Source organism: Oncorhynchus keta, chromosome 21 (assembly GCF_023373465.1).
Source record: "Oncorhynchus keta strain PuntledgeMale-10-30-2019 chromosome 21, Oket_V2, whole genome shotgun sequence".
Taxonomy (NCBI): domain Eukaryota; kingdom Metazoa; phylum Chordata; class Actinopteri; order Salmoniformes; family Salmonidae; genus Oncorhynchus; species Oncorhynchus keta.
This window is the reverse complement of record NC_068441.1, coordinates 38198601-38216157: the sequence shown is the minus strand read 5'-3', so window position 1 is coordinate 38216157 and position 17557 is coordinate 38198601. Positions and strand designations below refer to the sequence as shown.

At 40.1% G+C, this 17557-nt stretch overlaps 1 protein-coding gene and 1 long non-coding RNA gene across 27 annotated transcripts; one reads left to right on the top strand and one right to left on the bottom strand.

Annotated features, from left to right (window-relative positions):
• Positions 1–3271: 3271 nt before the first annotated feature.
• Positions 3272–13937, bottom strand: LOC127910365 (uncharacterized). 26 transcript variants are annotated; one of them, XM_052473843.1, is made up of 11 exons: positions 10493–13936; positions 9168–9530; positions 5349–5453; positions 5055–5118; positions 4955–5004; positions 4805–4854; positions 4655–4704; positions 4505–4604; positions 4132–4454; positions 3972–4005; positions 3272–3667 (listed from the first exon to the last, which is right to left on the bottom strand). In XM_052473843.1, the coding sequence occupies exons 1-11, from the start codon at positions 10539–10541 to the stop codon at positions 3566–3568; spliced, it is 1290 nt and encodes a 429-aa protein (XP_052329803.1). In that variant the 5' UTR covers positions 10542–13936; the 3' UTR covers positions 3272–3565. The 26 variants fall into 26 exon arrangements, with proteins under 26 accessions (XP_052329803.1, XP_052329816.1, XP_052329817.1 ...); XM_052473856.1 differs by lacking the exon at positions 4505–4604 and having other exon boundaries at positions 10493–13937; XM_052473857.1 differs by lacking the exon at positions 4655–4704 and having other exon boundaries at positions 4505–4554; positions 10493–13937.
• Positions 4201–5120, top strand: LOC127910366 (uncharacterized). Its single transcript, XR_008074551.1, has 3 exons — positions 4201–4271; positions 4722–4921; positions 5022–5120. It is a non-coding gene; the product is annotated as an uncharacterized LOC127910366 (long non-coding RNA).
• Positions 13938–17557: the final 3620 nt, after the last annotated feature.

The following is a 17557-nucleotide window of genomic DNA, read 5'->3' as shown; positions in this document are numbered from 1 at the left end:
CTCACCTTGTTCATGTTGCAATCATGTCTTGCGTCACCTCATGCCCTTTCTTTACTTTGGAAAAGGAAAGATGACTTTTACTTACTTTATAGTAGCCTAAAGTAACTAAAATCTGAATGTCATGTTGAATGTCAGTGCCTGAAACTGTAGGTTTGTAAGTGACGCAATAACTCATAACCACAGGGGGATTGTGCATTGTGTTGGTGTGTTCTGTAGTTAGAAGGTGGGTGTCCAGGAAGAGCCAGTCAGACAGAGATATAGGGGCTCTGACAGTTAGCCACTTTCCATCCCTTTGTATCTGTGTTGACTCACCTAACCCTCCATGGTGCTTTCTCTCTACCCCTACCTGGGCTTCCCTGTCTTACTCACAATGAGGGCTCTCCGACCCCAAACAGTGTGTTTGTGTTTGTGTCTAGAGGGATGACCAGGGGATGCCTATGAGAGAGAGAGAGAGTTCCCTGAATATTTAGGACCACATTAGACACGCAGAGAGTTTGAGTAACTCGCCATTCAAATGCTGTCAGAAGTAGGCTCCTCTCATTTAAAATGGAACAGCAGCAGTATTAGGATCATTTCCCCTGCCTTTATAGGGGCTCTATGCATTGTGGGAAGGAAAGAGACAAAGAAGCTACCGTTGGATGATCTCAGTATACAGTAAGTAGCAATGGCTGACTAGCTGTGACAAAGCTTGCCATGTCTGTCATCGTTAGAGCGAGATAATGGACAGACAGACACAGACAGACACAGACAGACACAGACAGACACAAAACACCAACAGACAGACAGACACAGACAAAGACAGACAGACAGACACAAAACACACACATGTACGTAAACACACTCTATAATCTGTAACCAGATTTATAGAATTGACAATGTGTAACACAATAGTGTTAAAGTCTATCAGTCTATTGTAAATTAACCAAGAGTACATTAGTTGGTAAGGGGCTTGTTTGTTTTTGGAAATGCTGATGGCAATGACATGAGATATTTCAAGAGGGAGATTTGAAATATTCAGTCTTCAAAATAATTTGTACTCAGTTTAAACTGTCAGAGATATTTATATTCTCATGGATGACAAGGTTTCTGTTATTTCAGAAGATTTGTGTTAACATTTATGAGTTTAGCTAATTCCTTGTCTGTGTTTGTTTAGGACTAAACTGTATGCAGCACTTCATAAGAAATGTTTGCCTAATGATTCATCTAGCATTGTTTAATTAATTAGTTGTGTAAGGTGAACTATATTTCAGTGTTTCTTATAGTACATAACCATTTGTTGATGAAACATTTTTGGTATAGTATTTTACCAAACGTGTGATACGGGGGACTGTAGTGTATATGATTGGCTTTTAATCATTTTTTATCTTCCAAAAGCTATTTGTATGGATTTTAAGTTTGGGGAAAATGAAAGAATGACAAATGTAAATAAAAGTGGTTCTTGCCACTGCTGTTGATTGCCTTTTGGTGTAACAATAGTAACAGAAATGGATGAGCCCAAGTTAACAATTATATTGTCAGAAGGGAAATATAAATAAATACAGTCATGAGATTACAAATACTACAAATGATGAGAATAGAAGAAATATAAAAAATAATATCTTCAACCATAGTTACATTACATTTTGTACACTGGATTAACTATAGATTATATATGTGTTTAACTAAATATAATACTATTGTTCTGATCACAATATCATTGTTTGTTTTTTTTCGTATTTTTCCAAATATCTTTCAAATCAAATAAAATAGAAGAATAATTTTAGGAGCGCTGTTGTGTTTCATGTAATCCTAATATTACATTGATAGATATTACATTGTTTGTTCAAGTGTATATTTGTAATATATTACTAAATATTACTATTTGTAAGTGATATATATTATTTGTACTATGCTCAAACAGAAATCATAGATTAAATGACAGGATTACTTTTCAGTTATAGTTTTCAATGTCAAGTTTTATTATGCTCCGCAACAAGCATTCATATTTCTTGTAAATGTATTAGTATTCTTAGAATATCTTCAGATTCTATGAAATGTTCAGCACATCTCTCTTCAGGATAACCACTTACCATTCCAGATAGATGCAATGTCTTAGGACTGTTGTGAACCTGTACCAGGACTGTAAAACAAAGTGTTACCCAAGAGTGTAAATGAAAGTGTTTCCTATTTATTTAATAGGAAATTATATGATAGCAATACCAAAGAAACATGGTTCATCAGCTACTATACATAGTGATTATTTGTTCAATGAATCCCAAAGAAACCAAGGTGTAATTATTACAAAGTGATTAGGTATAAACACTGTAAAATAAAGTGTAACTATGAACTACAATTCCATGTGAACTTTTCTGATGCTCACTTCTGCCATCAACCACTGTAGTCAACTTTTCCCTTCTTTTATTAGGACACATACAAAATATACTTCAGTATTCCATAGTAACATCTGACAAAAATATCTAAAGACACTGAAGCAGCAAACTTTGAAAATGTATATTCATTTTCAAAACTTTTGGCCACGACTGTATGTGTGTGCAATGTCAGGAGTTGAAATAAAGTTTAGGGTTTTGTAATGTCTGATGACAATGTACACATGCCTTTTCACTTCATGTTCCTTTCTCTCTCTCTTTCTCTCTCTCTCTCTCTCTCTCGCTCTCTCTCTCTTTTCTCTTTCTCTCTCTGCCTGTGGCGTGGTCTGTGGTCGCGCTGCGGTTGTTTTGTTTCAGCGTCAAGATGAGGGACTCAAAGTTAAAAGAACAATGAGATAGAGAGAGCGATAGCATCTCAATGTGCGCAGCTCGCTCTCTCTCCTCTCTCTCTGTCACACAGGAAAGGGTCTTGTTCACTATTTGAGACCCGAAGAAACGAAGACAGATGTTTTATCACCCCATTCAAATGATAAAGGTGTGCATGCTGTTTTATACAGTCGTTGTCTTTGTGTGTTTATCATGTAGACTAATATTGTTGTTGACATCAATAAATACTTTTTATACACAGTGTTACAGAATGTCCCTGCTCTCCGCAATTTGAAGTGAAATAGTGGAGAGCAGGCTTGATTATGTTTGTGTTTAAACACACAGTGAGATTAAAAGTCTTCTACTCAACAGCTAAACAAGGAAATAACACACACGCACACACACACGCACACTCTGCTGTAGACACACACATTCACACATATACACTATGCTGTACACAAACACACACTATTTTCTCTGGTCCCTGTGATAAGATGACAGTACGTAGACATGAAGTAATTCAATTTTTAGTTTTTTACAGATTTTATTTATCATCTATACATGTTGCACACATCCAATAATCATAACATTAGGCTACCGCAGCAGAATGCATAGCATTGGTGCAATACTAGCACATATGAGAGTAATACCTGCTCAGTATAAAGGTTTTATATATGATACATTCCCTTAATTACAAATCCATAGCCAGAGACATTAACATTGTGAACAGAATCCTAAATGTTTTCTTTTAGACAGATGGAACTTCAGGCTGTTTCTTCGTTGTAATGAACAAAGAATAGAAAAGTAAGATGCTAATAAAACAGTCTTCAGATTCATAAAGTGGAAGGAGATCCCTGTAAGGACACATACAGTAAATACAGCACTGTCTCTGAGTCTGCAGTGTGGGCGTTCTGAATTACTCCAATAGTCCTTTCCTGTGAGGCAGATAAACAGTCAAAGAAAGTCAAATACACAGAGATGAATACAGGGACAAAGACACTGTCAAATAGAGAAAGTGATCAATCACATGTAATCGTATTCATTGTGATCTAAAAGGCCAAACTGATCCTATTCTGAGACACTTTATGAATACAGGCTCAGATCTACTTCTTAGAAAAAGAGTAAGTCCCTGAGATTGATACAGCAGCAGGAAGATAGCTTTTATTGTGTTGTGAGAAAAGGGGAGAGGAGAAGTGGAAGATGTCGTCACAGATTTGTGAAGTTTACACGAGAACTTACTTGGCAAACTGATGTCGACACTTTTTGGGTAGTCCTGTAGCACATACAAAAACAAATTCAGAACAACAGCAGAGTAACTGTAATAAACATGAATACATTACTACATTTCTACATTACTACATTACTTATCGGCAGGTAAGGAAGGAGAGAAGAGACTCACGGCTGAAGTAGTACAGTGTGGAGATCAAAGCCACAGCCAGGTCCAGCAGCACTCCAACCAACGGCCAGAGAACCTTGGAGCCACAGCCAGGTCCAGCAGCACTCCAACCAACGGTCATAGAACCTTGGAGCCACAGCCAGGTCCAGCAGCACTCCAACCAACGGCCAGAGAACCTTGGAGCCACAGCCAGGGCCAGCAGCACTCCAACCAACGGCCAGAGAACCTTGGAGCCACAGCCAGGGCCAGCAGCACTCCAACCAACGGCCAGAGAACCTTGGAGCCACAGCCAGGGCCAGCAGCACTCCAACCAACGGCCAGAGAACCTTGGAGCCACAGCCAGGGCCAGCAGCACTCCAACCAACGGTCATAGAACCTTGGAGCCACAGCCAGGGCCAGCAGCACTCCAACCAACGGCCAGAGAACCTTGGAGCCACAGCCAGGGCCAGCAGCACTCCAACCAACGGCCAGAGAACCTTGGAGCCACAGCCAGGGCCAGCAGCACTCCAACCAACGGTCATAGAACCTTGGAGCCACAGCCAGGGCCAGCAGCACTCCAACCAACGGCCAGAGAACCTTGGAGCCACAGCCAGGGCCAGCAGCACTCCAACCAACGGCCAGAGAACCTTGGAGCCACAGCCAGGGCCAGCAGCACTCCAACCAACGGTCATAGAACCTTGGAGCCACAGCCAGGGCCAGCAGCACTCCAACCAACGGTCATAGAACCTTGGAGCCACAGCCAGGGCCAGCAGCACTCCAACCAACGGTCATAGAACCTTGGAGCCACAGCCAGGTCCAGCAGCACTCCAACCAACGGTCATAGAACCTTGGAGCCACAGCCAGGGCCAGCAGCACTCCAACCAACGGCCAGAGAACCTTGGAGCCACAGCCAGGGCCAGCAGCACTCCAACCAACGGTCATAGAACCTTGGAGCCACAGCCAGGGCCAGCAGCACTCCAACCAACGGCCAGAGAACCTTGGAGCCACAGCCTGAAACACAACAGAAAATCTGTAAAATAATGTTTCAACTGCTGGGACGTACATCTTGTCAACGTAACTAGTTATATAACATTGGGGTTACAGACAGAGCCCTGGTTCTCCAAAAGAGAGAGTGGGACCACTAATTAACGGGATAATCTTTGTGTGGATTTAGCTTAAAACATTCAACCTGTTACAATAAACAACTTATTGGACAGACTTGTTAAACTTATGAATCTTACCTTTTGGGGTTTGATAGTTGCTTTTGGTGCAGCGGCCGTTTGGGATGCTGTTTGGGATGCCTTGGGGCTGAGGCTTTGTGACGGGGAGTAATGTTGGCCGAGTTTCTGGTGGGTCACAAAAATACACAATGTGATGGATATAAGAAACACTGTGAGAGAGACAAAATGCACAAAAGATAATGGAGAGATATTTGGACAGATGAAGAAGCTTGGAAATGGATCTGCAACCGGTGTAAAATAATATTAACTTCACTAGAAATTAAATGAATCCCAACCTAGCGCTATGAAGGGATAAGGGTTCGCTTATGGGGACAGCTGAAGAACCCTTTATTCCAAGAGTGTAGACCATGGAAAATCAGGAAATTGGTCTGTTCTCAGGCCATTCAAAAGATAATACAGGAGTATAGTGTAAGAGAGTTATAGTTACTGTTGTGTAACTATACTGAACAAAAATATAAACTCAACATGTAAAGTGTTGGTCCCATTTTTCATGAGCTGAAATAAAAGATCCCAGAAATTTTCCATACGCACAAAAAATAATTTCTCTCCAATTTCGTGCAGAAATTTGTTAGTGAGCATTTCTTCTTTGCCAAGATAATAGATGCACCTGACAAGTGTGGCATATAAAGAAGCTGATTAAACAGCATGATCATTACCCAGGTGCACCTTGTGCTGGGGACAATAAAGGCCACTCTAAAATGTGCAGTTTTGTCACAGAACTCAATGCCACAGATGTCTCAAGTTTTGAGGGAGCATGCAATTGGCATGCTGACTGCAGGAATTGTATTTAACCTTCATTTAAACAGGGAGTCACATTGAGATTAAAAATCTATTTTACAAGAGTGGCACCAGTACATGTAGCTGCAGTGAACTCTGCATTTTTTTTTTCAGAAATTAGGGGCAAAAAAACTAAATGCAGATTTTCCCAAATCTGTGGAGACTGAAGGGATCTCAAGTGTTATCTATTCCTGTGAACGGGTTTGGTAATTTATGACTCTTATCTTAATTAATGATGTTACATATAGAAGGAGTTTCTGTCAGATTGCTTTGTAAATAAATAAAAGAGAATGCAGCTCTCTTTTTACAGACGACAAAGTCTGTATAAACGTATTGCGGAATGGTAGACTGTGCCCAAGGCTTTTCATTTAGAGGTTTCTGCATGTATGTTAACAGTATCACTAAAATCCAATACACAGAGAAGCATTGTTTGAACAATCTTTCTCCTATTTTTTAATTTCTCCTATTTTAAAAAAACAATCTTGGATCTTAGCTTCTTAGTAAGATTTTCAACAAACGTTACGGCGGACAACTTGCGTTACGAATGTCCACCAGAGCTGTTGCCAGATCATTTAATGTTCATTTCACTACCACGAGCCGCCTCCAACCTCTTTTTAGAGAATTTGATAGTATGTCCAACTGGCCTCACAACCGCAGACCACGTGTAACCACGCCAGCCAAGGGCCTCCACATCCGGCTTCTTCACCAGCGGGATCGTCTGAGACCAATCACCCGGACAGCTGATGAAACTAAGGATTATTTCTGTATAAAGCCCTGTAATAAAGCCCTTTTGTGGGGAAAAACTTACACTGATTGGCTGGGCCTGTTTCCCCAGTGGTTGGACCTGACTCCCAAGTGGGTGGGCCTATGCCCTCCCTGGCCAACCTATTGCTGTGCCTCTGCCCAGTCATGGGAAATCTATACATTAGGGCCTAAAAAAATGTTTTTCTTCAATTGACTGATTTCCTTATATGAACTGTAACTTAGTCAAATCGTTGCAATTGTTGCATGTTGCATTTATATTTTTGTTCAGTGTAGTTATAGGCAGGAGCACAACTTTGGTTTTAGAAGTGGAGGGGGGGTCATATTTTTTATATATTTTTTATTTTGCCAGACAAATAAATGCTTGAAACCACGTTGCCTCGTTTTGTATCACATTCCAATGATAAAACTGGGGGGGACAAATAGGAAATTTCAATATGACATGTCCCCCCCCCGTCCCCAGTGAAAGTTGTGTCCCTGGTTCTAGGTTGTAAATTTAGGAATTCTGGATTAATTCAGGAACCTTCTCATCTCTAATCTGCAGGGTTGGGAGGTAACAGATGACATGAAATCCGTTATGGAAACTATGTAACGTGTTACATAACCAGAGTTCAGATTACAGATACTTTTGAAAAACTAGATGATTACTTCTAGGATTAAATTCAGAAAGGAGGTTTATGAAAACAATCTTTGACACCTTTCTGTTTTCTCAATGACATTCAAATCAGCTCCGAAAAAAAGCTCAATTTGTTCCACCTGAGGGAGTCTGACCATAAGACCAAATGCATTTGATGGATAGCGGGAAAATGTTGTATGTACATTCCAAGCTCTGTCTTGCGAACTCTATCAGCATCCAAATCGACTACCCATCAGATGATCAAATTGGAATAAATGCTTGGAGGTGAGGACGACAGCAGTGGTGTAGCCTACGGGGTGATACGGATATCACTTATTATTGATATCTACATAGCACATGTATGTGAATCACACACTCTCTCATTGATCTATTTGCACCTTACGGGTTGTGGTTGTTGTGTTGTGGATGTCTGTTCACAAATGTATATGTGTATTTTAACCCAATAATGATTGAATTTAAGAAGTTTAAGCTGTCTATCAATCATTGTTTTTGCGACCAGTGGATCATCAGTGAAAAATGCGCTCTTGCTACAGCTGCATAGTGCAGATCCCAGTCTATGAAATTCAAGTTTGAAGAGTTCCCACTTTCTAAACTCCTCTGTGGTATTGTGCTCCATACTGTCATAAACTATTTACATTTAAGAAGACCATGAGTGGGGCTTTTATTGCTCAATCTAATTCGTTCTGATTCCAAAATAAGACTCAAAGGGACCATCAGTAGTTGCTACATCCACTGGACTTAAACATGTATTATATATACCCATTGCTTCTTGAAGAATATAACTTATAAATGCCTCACGAGTTTAGTTCAACTGTCACACCCCATGAGAAGCCGTAATATAAATGTGAACCAACACTGTATAGCCCCAAAACGTGGTTAAAACAATCATTTTGATATGGATGGTCAGTCCTTGCATCCATAGCTCTGTCTATTGATCTGAGAATGGTTACATTTCTCCTGGCCAATCCCTCATCTTTTTATTTATTTATATCAAAACACAGGCGGGGTGTCATTTCTGTTTTCTTCTAATTTGCCTAATCTCAGTTCATGTGAAAAAACAAGCAAATATAGTGTAGAGCGGGGGTATTCAACTCTTACCCCATGAGGTCTGGAGTCAGCTGGTTTTCTGTTCTACATGATTATAATTGCACCCAGCAGGTGTCCCAGGTCTAAAGCAGAAGAACTGGCTTCGAGGTCCAGAGTTAAGTTTGAGGGGGGTAGAGAATCATTGTACCATCTAAACTGCTGTGAAATATATTTTCCATAACCAAAAATATTGTATTTTCAGCTGGTGTATAAAACTGAAAGCAAAAGACCCAAAAACGAGCGCACATAGATCAGATCTATATCTATTAGACTTGCTTTCAATGAGAATGACAGATCTATAAATCACATTTCTATGTGAATTTGGTCGGGTCGCCGAAAAAGTTATATATTGCAAAGTAATCTAAAACTAACTGAAAGTAATCCGATTAGTTGCTGAGTTTGGTTAATCCAAAAGTTACGTTACTACTTGCAATTTTGGACAGGTAACTAGTATCTGCAAAAGATTACATTTAGAAAGTAACCTACCTAACCCTTCTATTTAGCCATAAGAAGAATGGGAAGCGTCAGTGCCATGCAGGGAAATGGGTTCCTCTCACCTCCAGGTCTGAGAAGAACTCCTGGCCTCCACAGCTCGTTCTCTTTCTGGTTCTGGAGCACACAGGTGTACAGCCCTGCGTCCTCTGAACTTATGTTGATGATGTGCAGTGTGAAAGTCATCTTGCTTCCCCCATCCCGCTTACTGGCCTGGAACCGGTGTTTGTCCACACTGGCTTCGTGGTTGGTCCGGCCAGCATTGTTGAGGCTGAGAAGGAGGAACTGGATGTCAAGGTTGTTGTGGAGAGTGCGGAACCAGAAGACCGTCTGGCAGGAGCGGCTGGAACACTCACAGGTGAGGACCTCTGTGTCGTTGATCCTGGGGTAGCGGACAAAGTCGGGCTCTGAAAGTGTCTGGCAGGACACTGGGATAGGAGAGGTGAATGGAGGTTTAGTTTTGCTAAACAAACTGCTACCACATCAAAGGAGACATACAGTATATAAACAATACTGATGGAATGAGGTCCTATTGACATTTTTGCGTGCTGGACAGAGATCAAAATAATAAGAAGACATGATGGACGTCCGTAACACGTACGCTGTCCTACAATATTCTTACCTGACATAAGATTGAAACATTGTCTGCTTGTGCGTCAATATAAATGAATTATTGTGCTTTCACCAGTATTGTGGACACCTGTTTATTAAATCAGGTAAATTATACATGAAATACTGCACATCAAGCGAGATAGAAAGAAAACAGAAGGTTTGAGCCTGTTCAATGTAAAATGAAAAAGAAAAAAAAAACCTGAACAGACACAAACCAATACTATCATCAAACCAGTCGTTTTGCAATAGTGGAAATGTTAAATGACAGCGCCTTGGAACCATGAAGAAACACAAATGAAAGGTTAGTGGAGAGACTTATCTATAAAGGCGACATTATGAAGCAAACATTGTGCGAGACACTGCTGAAATGTTTCACTTGGCTTCTTTATATGTAATGTGTCACAGAAATATGTATACATATCTTAACTGCAGAGCTCTCTGGATTTAAGAATAGCTCTTGGTCGTCTTTGAATTTCCGTCATGTCTTGAAGACAATATTGAGGGTCTGTGCATTTTGGCTCCAGCATACTGTTTTATTTACTGTTATTTAATCATCGCAGACTAAAACATCATATCACTTAAATATTTTAAAGAACTTTATATAAAGAAACTTAAAGAAAACACAGGGGCCTCTTCAACACTACATTAAGCAAATAAATAACACACACATTTAACATTCTGACTTGCACTAGTTGTCAAGGTGGGTCTAACGCTGTTCCTGAGGACTCAACAGAGAAGAACTTGATGACAGTGGGTAGACAGAATATTGTGGTCCTACCTGTTGTCATCAAACACACCATTATCCATACCAGTCCCAATGGGGTCATCTTGAGTGGCTGTGGACTTGTGGTGTATGTCGAGTGTTAGCTGAGGGTCGGCAAAAGTGATTTATTTTCCCTTCAAGCATCTGCCAGAGAACAGGGGAGGAACTGAAGTAACATGGCCAAGTGTTGCCTGGGCAACACACAGCCACACACCAGGCCTATCGCACACACACACACACACACACACACACACACACACACACACACACACACACACACACACACACACACACACACACACACACACACACACACACACACACACACACACACACACACACACACACACACACACACACACACACACTTGCAGTAAAGACATTACGTCAGAAGATTTCCCCAAATAATACATTAGATGTATGTCCTCTTGTTGATTGTTTGTTAGGTTTTGTCTGTATTTGCCACTTAAGAGATCACTGATTCATGCAATATTAACACATAAAATAAAACATAAAATAAATACATTTTACGGTAACTTTATACTCCTAACTTAAAACGTGTTATGCGGTATGTCTAACTATTCTTCTATATTCCTCTTTAACAAAATCTCTACTCTTGATGTAAATGGCATGCTGTAGAAGTGTTCAGACACTTTTTAAAAAACATTTCACTAGTTTTTGAGACTTACTCCACCAGCGATAGCCCTCATTCTGAATAAGGTCAAACTCATGGACCAACAGAAAGTGAAACAATTTCATAATATCAACAATGACTTTATGTCTCAACCAACCTCTGGACTTCTAGAACCACCGGAATAGAAATTTCAGTCAAGATCAAAAGTATTTAGAGTCCGTATGAATAGTACTTGTCAACACTATTTTAGCACTATATTGTATTGTTTTATACCAACACATTTAAAATCAAGACCTCATTTTTTTCTGGTGTGACTAGTTTGCACAATTGCCAAGTGTGGATCACCTCTCCTAACCCGAACCGCTCTGCCCAGGTGTGTGACCTAGACCAGCTGCAGCAGCACTGAGTACTGGAGCACAGCTGCAGATCCAGCTACCTTAACTCCAGTTCATGTTAAATCAATATACAGCCAACCAACAATGATGCTTAATGAGTACTTCTGTCAGAAAGGACTCCTGTGTTATTGTTGATGGTTGCAGAGGTAACAAGAGGGAGGTGAGTTTTGTGCCCGACAGGATACAGCCAGACCCAGAATCCCAGAAGATGGCATCCCAGAGAGGTTCTCATAGAGGAGACCCATCATTTTCTTTTTGATCTATTATTTAAATAAACACCCTTGAAACTGAGCTAATCCTTCTCTGTCCGTGTCTGATCTGGGTAAACGTCTTGACCAAACCCCCCGATCTGCCATAATACCCCCTTTTATGCCTTGGTTATATGGGCCACCTTTAATATATTTACTTCACACACTAGCTAGGGAATAGAATTCAATTTTAATTTAATTTCCAAATTTCCATTCAGTAAGAACATTACCCAGATACACTGTAAAGTGCCTTCAGAAAGTATTCACACCCCTTGACTTTCTCCACATTTTGTTGTGTTACAGCCTGAATTAAAAATGGATTACGTTTAGATTTTTATGATCACTGGACTACACACAATACCCCATAAGTGGAATGATTTTATACATTTTTACAAATTAATAAAAAATGAATTAACGGAAATGTCTTTGAGTCATTAAGTATTCAATCCCTTTGTTATGGCAAGCCTAAATAAGTTCAGGAGTAAAAATGCGCTTAACAAGTCGCATAATAAGTTGCATGGACTCTGTTGCATGGACGCTGTGCACAATAATAGTGTTTAACATGATTTTTGAATGACTACCTCAACTCTGAGGTTTTCCAATGCCCCTCAACGAAGGGCAATTATTGGTAGATGGGAATAAAAGCAGACATTGAATATCCCTATAAACATGGTGACGTTATTAATTACACTTTGGATGGTGTATAAATACACCCAGTCATTACAAAGATACAGGATGGAAACCACTCAGGGATTTCACTGTGAGGTCAATGGTGACAGAGTTTAATGGCTGTGATAAGAGAAAACTGAGGATGGATCAACAACATTGGCGTTACTCCACAATACTACCCTAAATGACAGAATGACAAGAAGGAAGCCTGTACAGAATTAAAAAAGTCACTAAAGTAAAACAGCAAAAATTGTGGCAAAGAAATTAACTTTATGTTGCTGAATACAAAGCGTTATGTTTGGGGCAAATCAACACAACACATGACTGAGTAGGCAAGTCAGTTAAGAACAAATTCTTATTTTCAATGACAGCCTAGGAACAGTGGGTTAACTGCCTGTTCAGGGGCAGAATGACAGATTTGTACCTTGTCAGCTCAGGGATATGAACTTGCAAGCTTTTGGTTACTAGCCCAACGCTCTAACCACTAGGTTACCAAGACGACATCGAATGTTCCTGAGAGGCCCAGTTACAGTTTTGACTTAAATCAGCTTGAAAATCTATGGAAAGACTTGAAAATGTCTGTAATGTTCAAATATTGTACAATCTAGGTGTGCAAAGCTCTTACAGATTTACCCAGAAAGACTCACAGCTGTAATCGCATCCAAAGGTGATTCAAACAGTTATTGACTCATGGGTATGAATACTTATGTAAATTATGTTTCATTTTCAATAAATTTGCAAAAATGTCTAAAAACATGTTTTCACTCTGACATTATTGGGTATTGTGTGTAGATGGGCAAATTATGATTTTTTTAATCATAATTTTAAAATGTCATTACATAGGTTGTTGTTATATAATTGCTATATTGAACGTGGCGTTTGGCGTCACCTTGCGAGATAGTTTCTTACATTAACAATGTTCCTTGCTGCAGCTAAGCCAAGGCTTTCTGTAAAAGTAACTTGTTACTGCCCAGAACTGCATGGCTATAGTGCTTGGTTCTTTGGAGTCTGTGTGGGCTGAGGGGTATATGGGAAGAAACATGATCTAGGTGGGGGTCGTACAGGGGGAGGATGTGGGCACAGCACAGCTCTACGGGGGTCGAGAGTTTGAGAGAGAGGGAACCAAACCACATGATTCTTTGAAAACAGGAGATCTCAGAAGATCTCTCTACACGCCTCAGAACAGTCAAGCCTTTGTTGGGCTCTCGAGTCACAAAGCTGAAATGCTGAAAAGCTGAAATTCTAATCTCATATGTATATATACACTGTATTACATGCTATCTATTGCATCTTAGCCTATGTCGCTCTGACATTGCTCATCCATATAGTTCTATATTCTTATTCCATTCCTTTACTTAGATTTGTGTGTATTGGGTATTTGTTGTGGAATTGTTAGATATTACTTATTAGATATTGCTGCACTGTCTGAACTAGACGCACAAGCATTTCACTACACTTGCAATAACATCTCCTAATCATGTGTATGTGACCAATAAAATTTGCTATGATTTGATTTGATAAATATTTAATCTCATGTCTTTTCAGCTACACACAGTATAGGAGACCTAAGAATGTTCATGTCTGTTCAGGTACACACACTCCAAGAGACCTGAGAATGTTCATGTCTGTTCAGGTACATACAGTACAGGAGACCTAAGAATGTTCATGTCTGTTCAGGTACAAACAGTTCAGGAGACCTAGGAATGTTCATGTCTGTTCAGGTACAAACAGTTCAGGAGACCTAGGAATGTTCATGTCTGTTCAGGTACACACAGTTCAGGAGACCTAGGAATGTTCATGTCTGTTCAGGTACAAACAGTTCAGGAGACCTAGGAATGTTCATGTCTGTTCAGGTACACACAGTTCAGGAGACCTAAGAATGTTCATGTCTGTTCAGGTACAAACAGTTCAGGAGACCTAGGAATGTTCATGTCTTTTCAGGTACAAACAGTTCAGGAGACCTAGGAATGTTCATGTCTGTTCAGGTACACACAGTTCAGGAGACCTAGGAATGTTCATGTCTGTTCAGGTACACACAGTACAGGAGACCTAAGAATGTTCATGTCTGTTCAGGTAGACACAGTACAGGAGACCTAGGAATGTTCATGTCTGTTCAGGTACACACAGTTCAGGAGACCTAGGAATGTTCATGTCTGTTCAGGTACACACAGTTCAGGAGACCTAGGAATGTTCATGTCTGTTCAGGTACACACAGTTCAGGAGACCTAGGAATGTTCATGTCTGTTCAGGTACACACAGTTCAGGAGACCTAGGAATGTTCATGTCTGTTCAGGTACACACAGTTCAGGAGACCTAGGAATGTTCATGTCTGTTCAGGTACACACAGTTCAGGAGACCTAGGAATGTTCATGTCTGTTCAGGTACACAAGACCTTAGAATGTTCATGTTTTTTTTCCATTTGTATGATTTGTATTGTTGTTTGTTAATTTTCAATTTTTCTACTCTGCTAGCCAGCACCTCGCCTAAATAGGTGTGCGTTTCTTTTTCTTCTAGATTGATCAAATATACACCAGATGTAACTGCTGTATATGAACTTTCATTCATTCTACAATAAACCGTAGTATGCCAAGTGTCCTCATTTTTACCACCTGCACCTGTTTGACCCGACACAAATGCAAGCTCACACACATGCACGCACAGACACATTTTCTGCAGAAGTTGCTCTCTCTCTCTCTCTAGAGTCTAGACACTCAAAATTAGATCCATATAGATAGAGGTATCAGGCCTCCTCTACATTGAACCAGATTCACTAGTTGTATTACCTCCTTCAACTGGTTTTTATTACACTGAGATTAACAGTCCTACAGTATTGTAGCTACGGTAACTACCGGTAATAGTACGCTATTTGTAGCCCTGATACCTGAGAAGGATCTGATGTATTTTTTAGCCAACATAACAGATTTACATTGTAATTTACAAACTAGAATAGGACTTTTCGTTAAGACAACATGCATGTGTTTGCTCTTCTTGAAGTATTTTTCATGGTAGTGAAAGAGGCCCTGAGATTACAGAGTTGGATTGACCAGCTGCTGCCCCCCTCTTGGCCATAGCACAGCAAACCTGCCTTACCATTACATTTATGGTCTTGCTACATTGGTGAGAGAGATTTTCAGTCAAGAAAAAGTAGGAGGTAAAATTACAGAACAATGTTGTGTGTAATTGCAGGGTATTCTTTGAGAGCTGAAATCAGATAGTTTTTAATAAAAACTTAATTTTATGTGATGTCGGAGATCCAGTCTGCCCACATTAGTTGCTGGTCAACTCCATCATGGAGTTGAGTTTAATTGGCTAATACTGGCTAAGAGTGCCCTACAGCAAAAGCCCTGATGGGAGTCTAAAACCAATAAATAAGGATTAAAAATAGTTTATCTTTGCCCAGCAGCCCATTGTGTCAACAGAAGAGTAGGGAGAACATGTACAATGCATTCATAAAGTATTCAGACCCCTTCCCTTTATCCACAAGTTGCTACATTACAGCCTTATTTTAAAATGTATTAAATAAAAATCCTTGTCAATCTACAGACAATAACTCATAATGACAAAGCGAAAACAGGTTTTTAGACATTTTGAAAATGTATTAAAAATAAAACACAGAAATACCTTATTTACATAAGTATTCAGACCCTTTGCTATGAGACTCGAAATTGAGCTCAGGTGCATCCTGTTTCCATGAATCTCCCTTTAGATGTGTCTACAACTTGATTGGAGTCCACCTGTGGTAAATTCAACTGATTGGACATGATTTGGAAAGGCACACAGCTGTCTATATAAGGTCCCACAGTTGACGGTAAATGTCAGAGCAAAAACCAAGCCATGAGGTCGAAGGAATTGTCCGTAGAGCTCCGAGACAGGATTGTTTCGAAGGAACGGATCCAGGGAAGGGTACCAAGAACGCAGTGGCCTCCATCATTCATAAATGGAAGATGTTTGGAACCACCAAGACTCTTCCTAGAGCTGGCCGAACGGCCTAACTGAGCAATCAGGGAAGAAGGGCTTTGGTCAGGGAGTAGACCAAGAACCTGATGGTCACTCTGACAGAGCTCCAGAATTCCTCTGTGAAAATGGGAGAACCTTCCAGAAGGGAAGCACCACCAATCAGGCCTTTATGGTAGAGTGGCCAGATGGAAACCATTCCAGCCCGCTTGGAGTTTGCCAAAAGGCACCTAAAGGACTCTCAGACTATGAAAAACAAGATTCTATGGTCTGATGAAACCAAGATTGAACTCGTTGGCCTGAATGCCAAGTGTCACATCTGGAGGAAACCTTGCACCATCCCTACGGTGAAGCATTGTCGTGGCAGCATCATGCTGTGAGGATGTTTTTCAGCATCAGGGACTGCTTCAGAGCGCTCAGGACCTCAGACTTGGGCAAAAGTTCACCTTCCAACAGGACAACGACCCTAAGCAAACAGCCAAGACAATGCAGGAAGGGCTTCAGTCTCTTAATGTCCTTGATTGGCCCAGCCAGAGCCCGGACTTTAATTCGATTGAACATCTCTGGACAGACCTGAAAATAGCTGTGCAGCGACGCTCCCCATCCAAGCTGACAGGGCTTGAGTGGGTCTGCAGAGAAGAAATGGGGGAAAAGTCCTCAAATACAGGTGTGCCAAGCTTGTAGCGTCAAACCCAAGAAGACTCAAGGCTATAATCGCTGCCAAAGGTGCTTCAACAAAGTACTGAGTAAAGAGACTGAATACTTATGTAAATCTGTTTTTGCTTTGTCATTATTGGGTATTGTGTGTAGATTGATAATGGGGGGAACAATTTAATCAATTTTAGGATAATGCTGTAATATAATAAAATGTGGAAAAAGTCAAGGGGTCTGAATTATTTCCAAATGCACAGTGTAACCATTATAGACAAACATTATTTTAGTATTTCTCCGGTATGTTTCCTCAAGGATAAAGCCTCCACTTCTATGTAAAATATAATAAAACAAAAACACTAAAGTAAATACTACAGTAATTTCTGAAAAAATACTACAGTAATTATTATAGTATACTATAGGCCTCAAAAACACTACAGTAAATACTACAGTATACTACAGTCCAAAAACACTACAATAATTACTACAGTATACTACTGTTTTCTTTTACTATGGTAATTATACTATA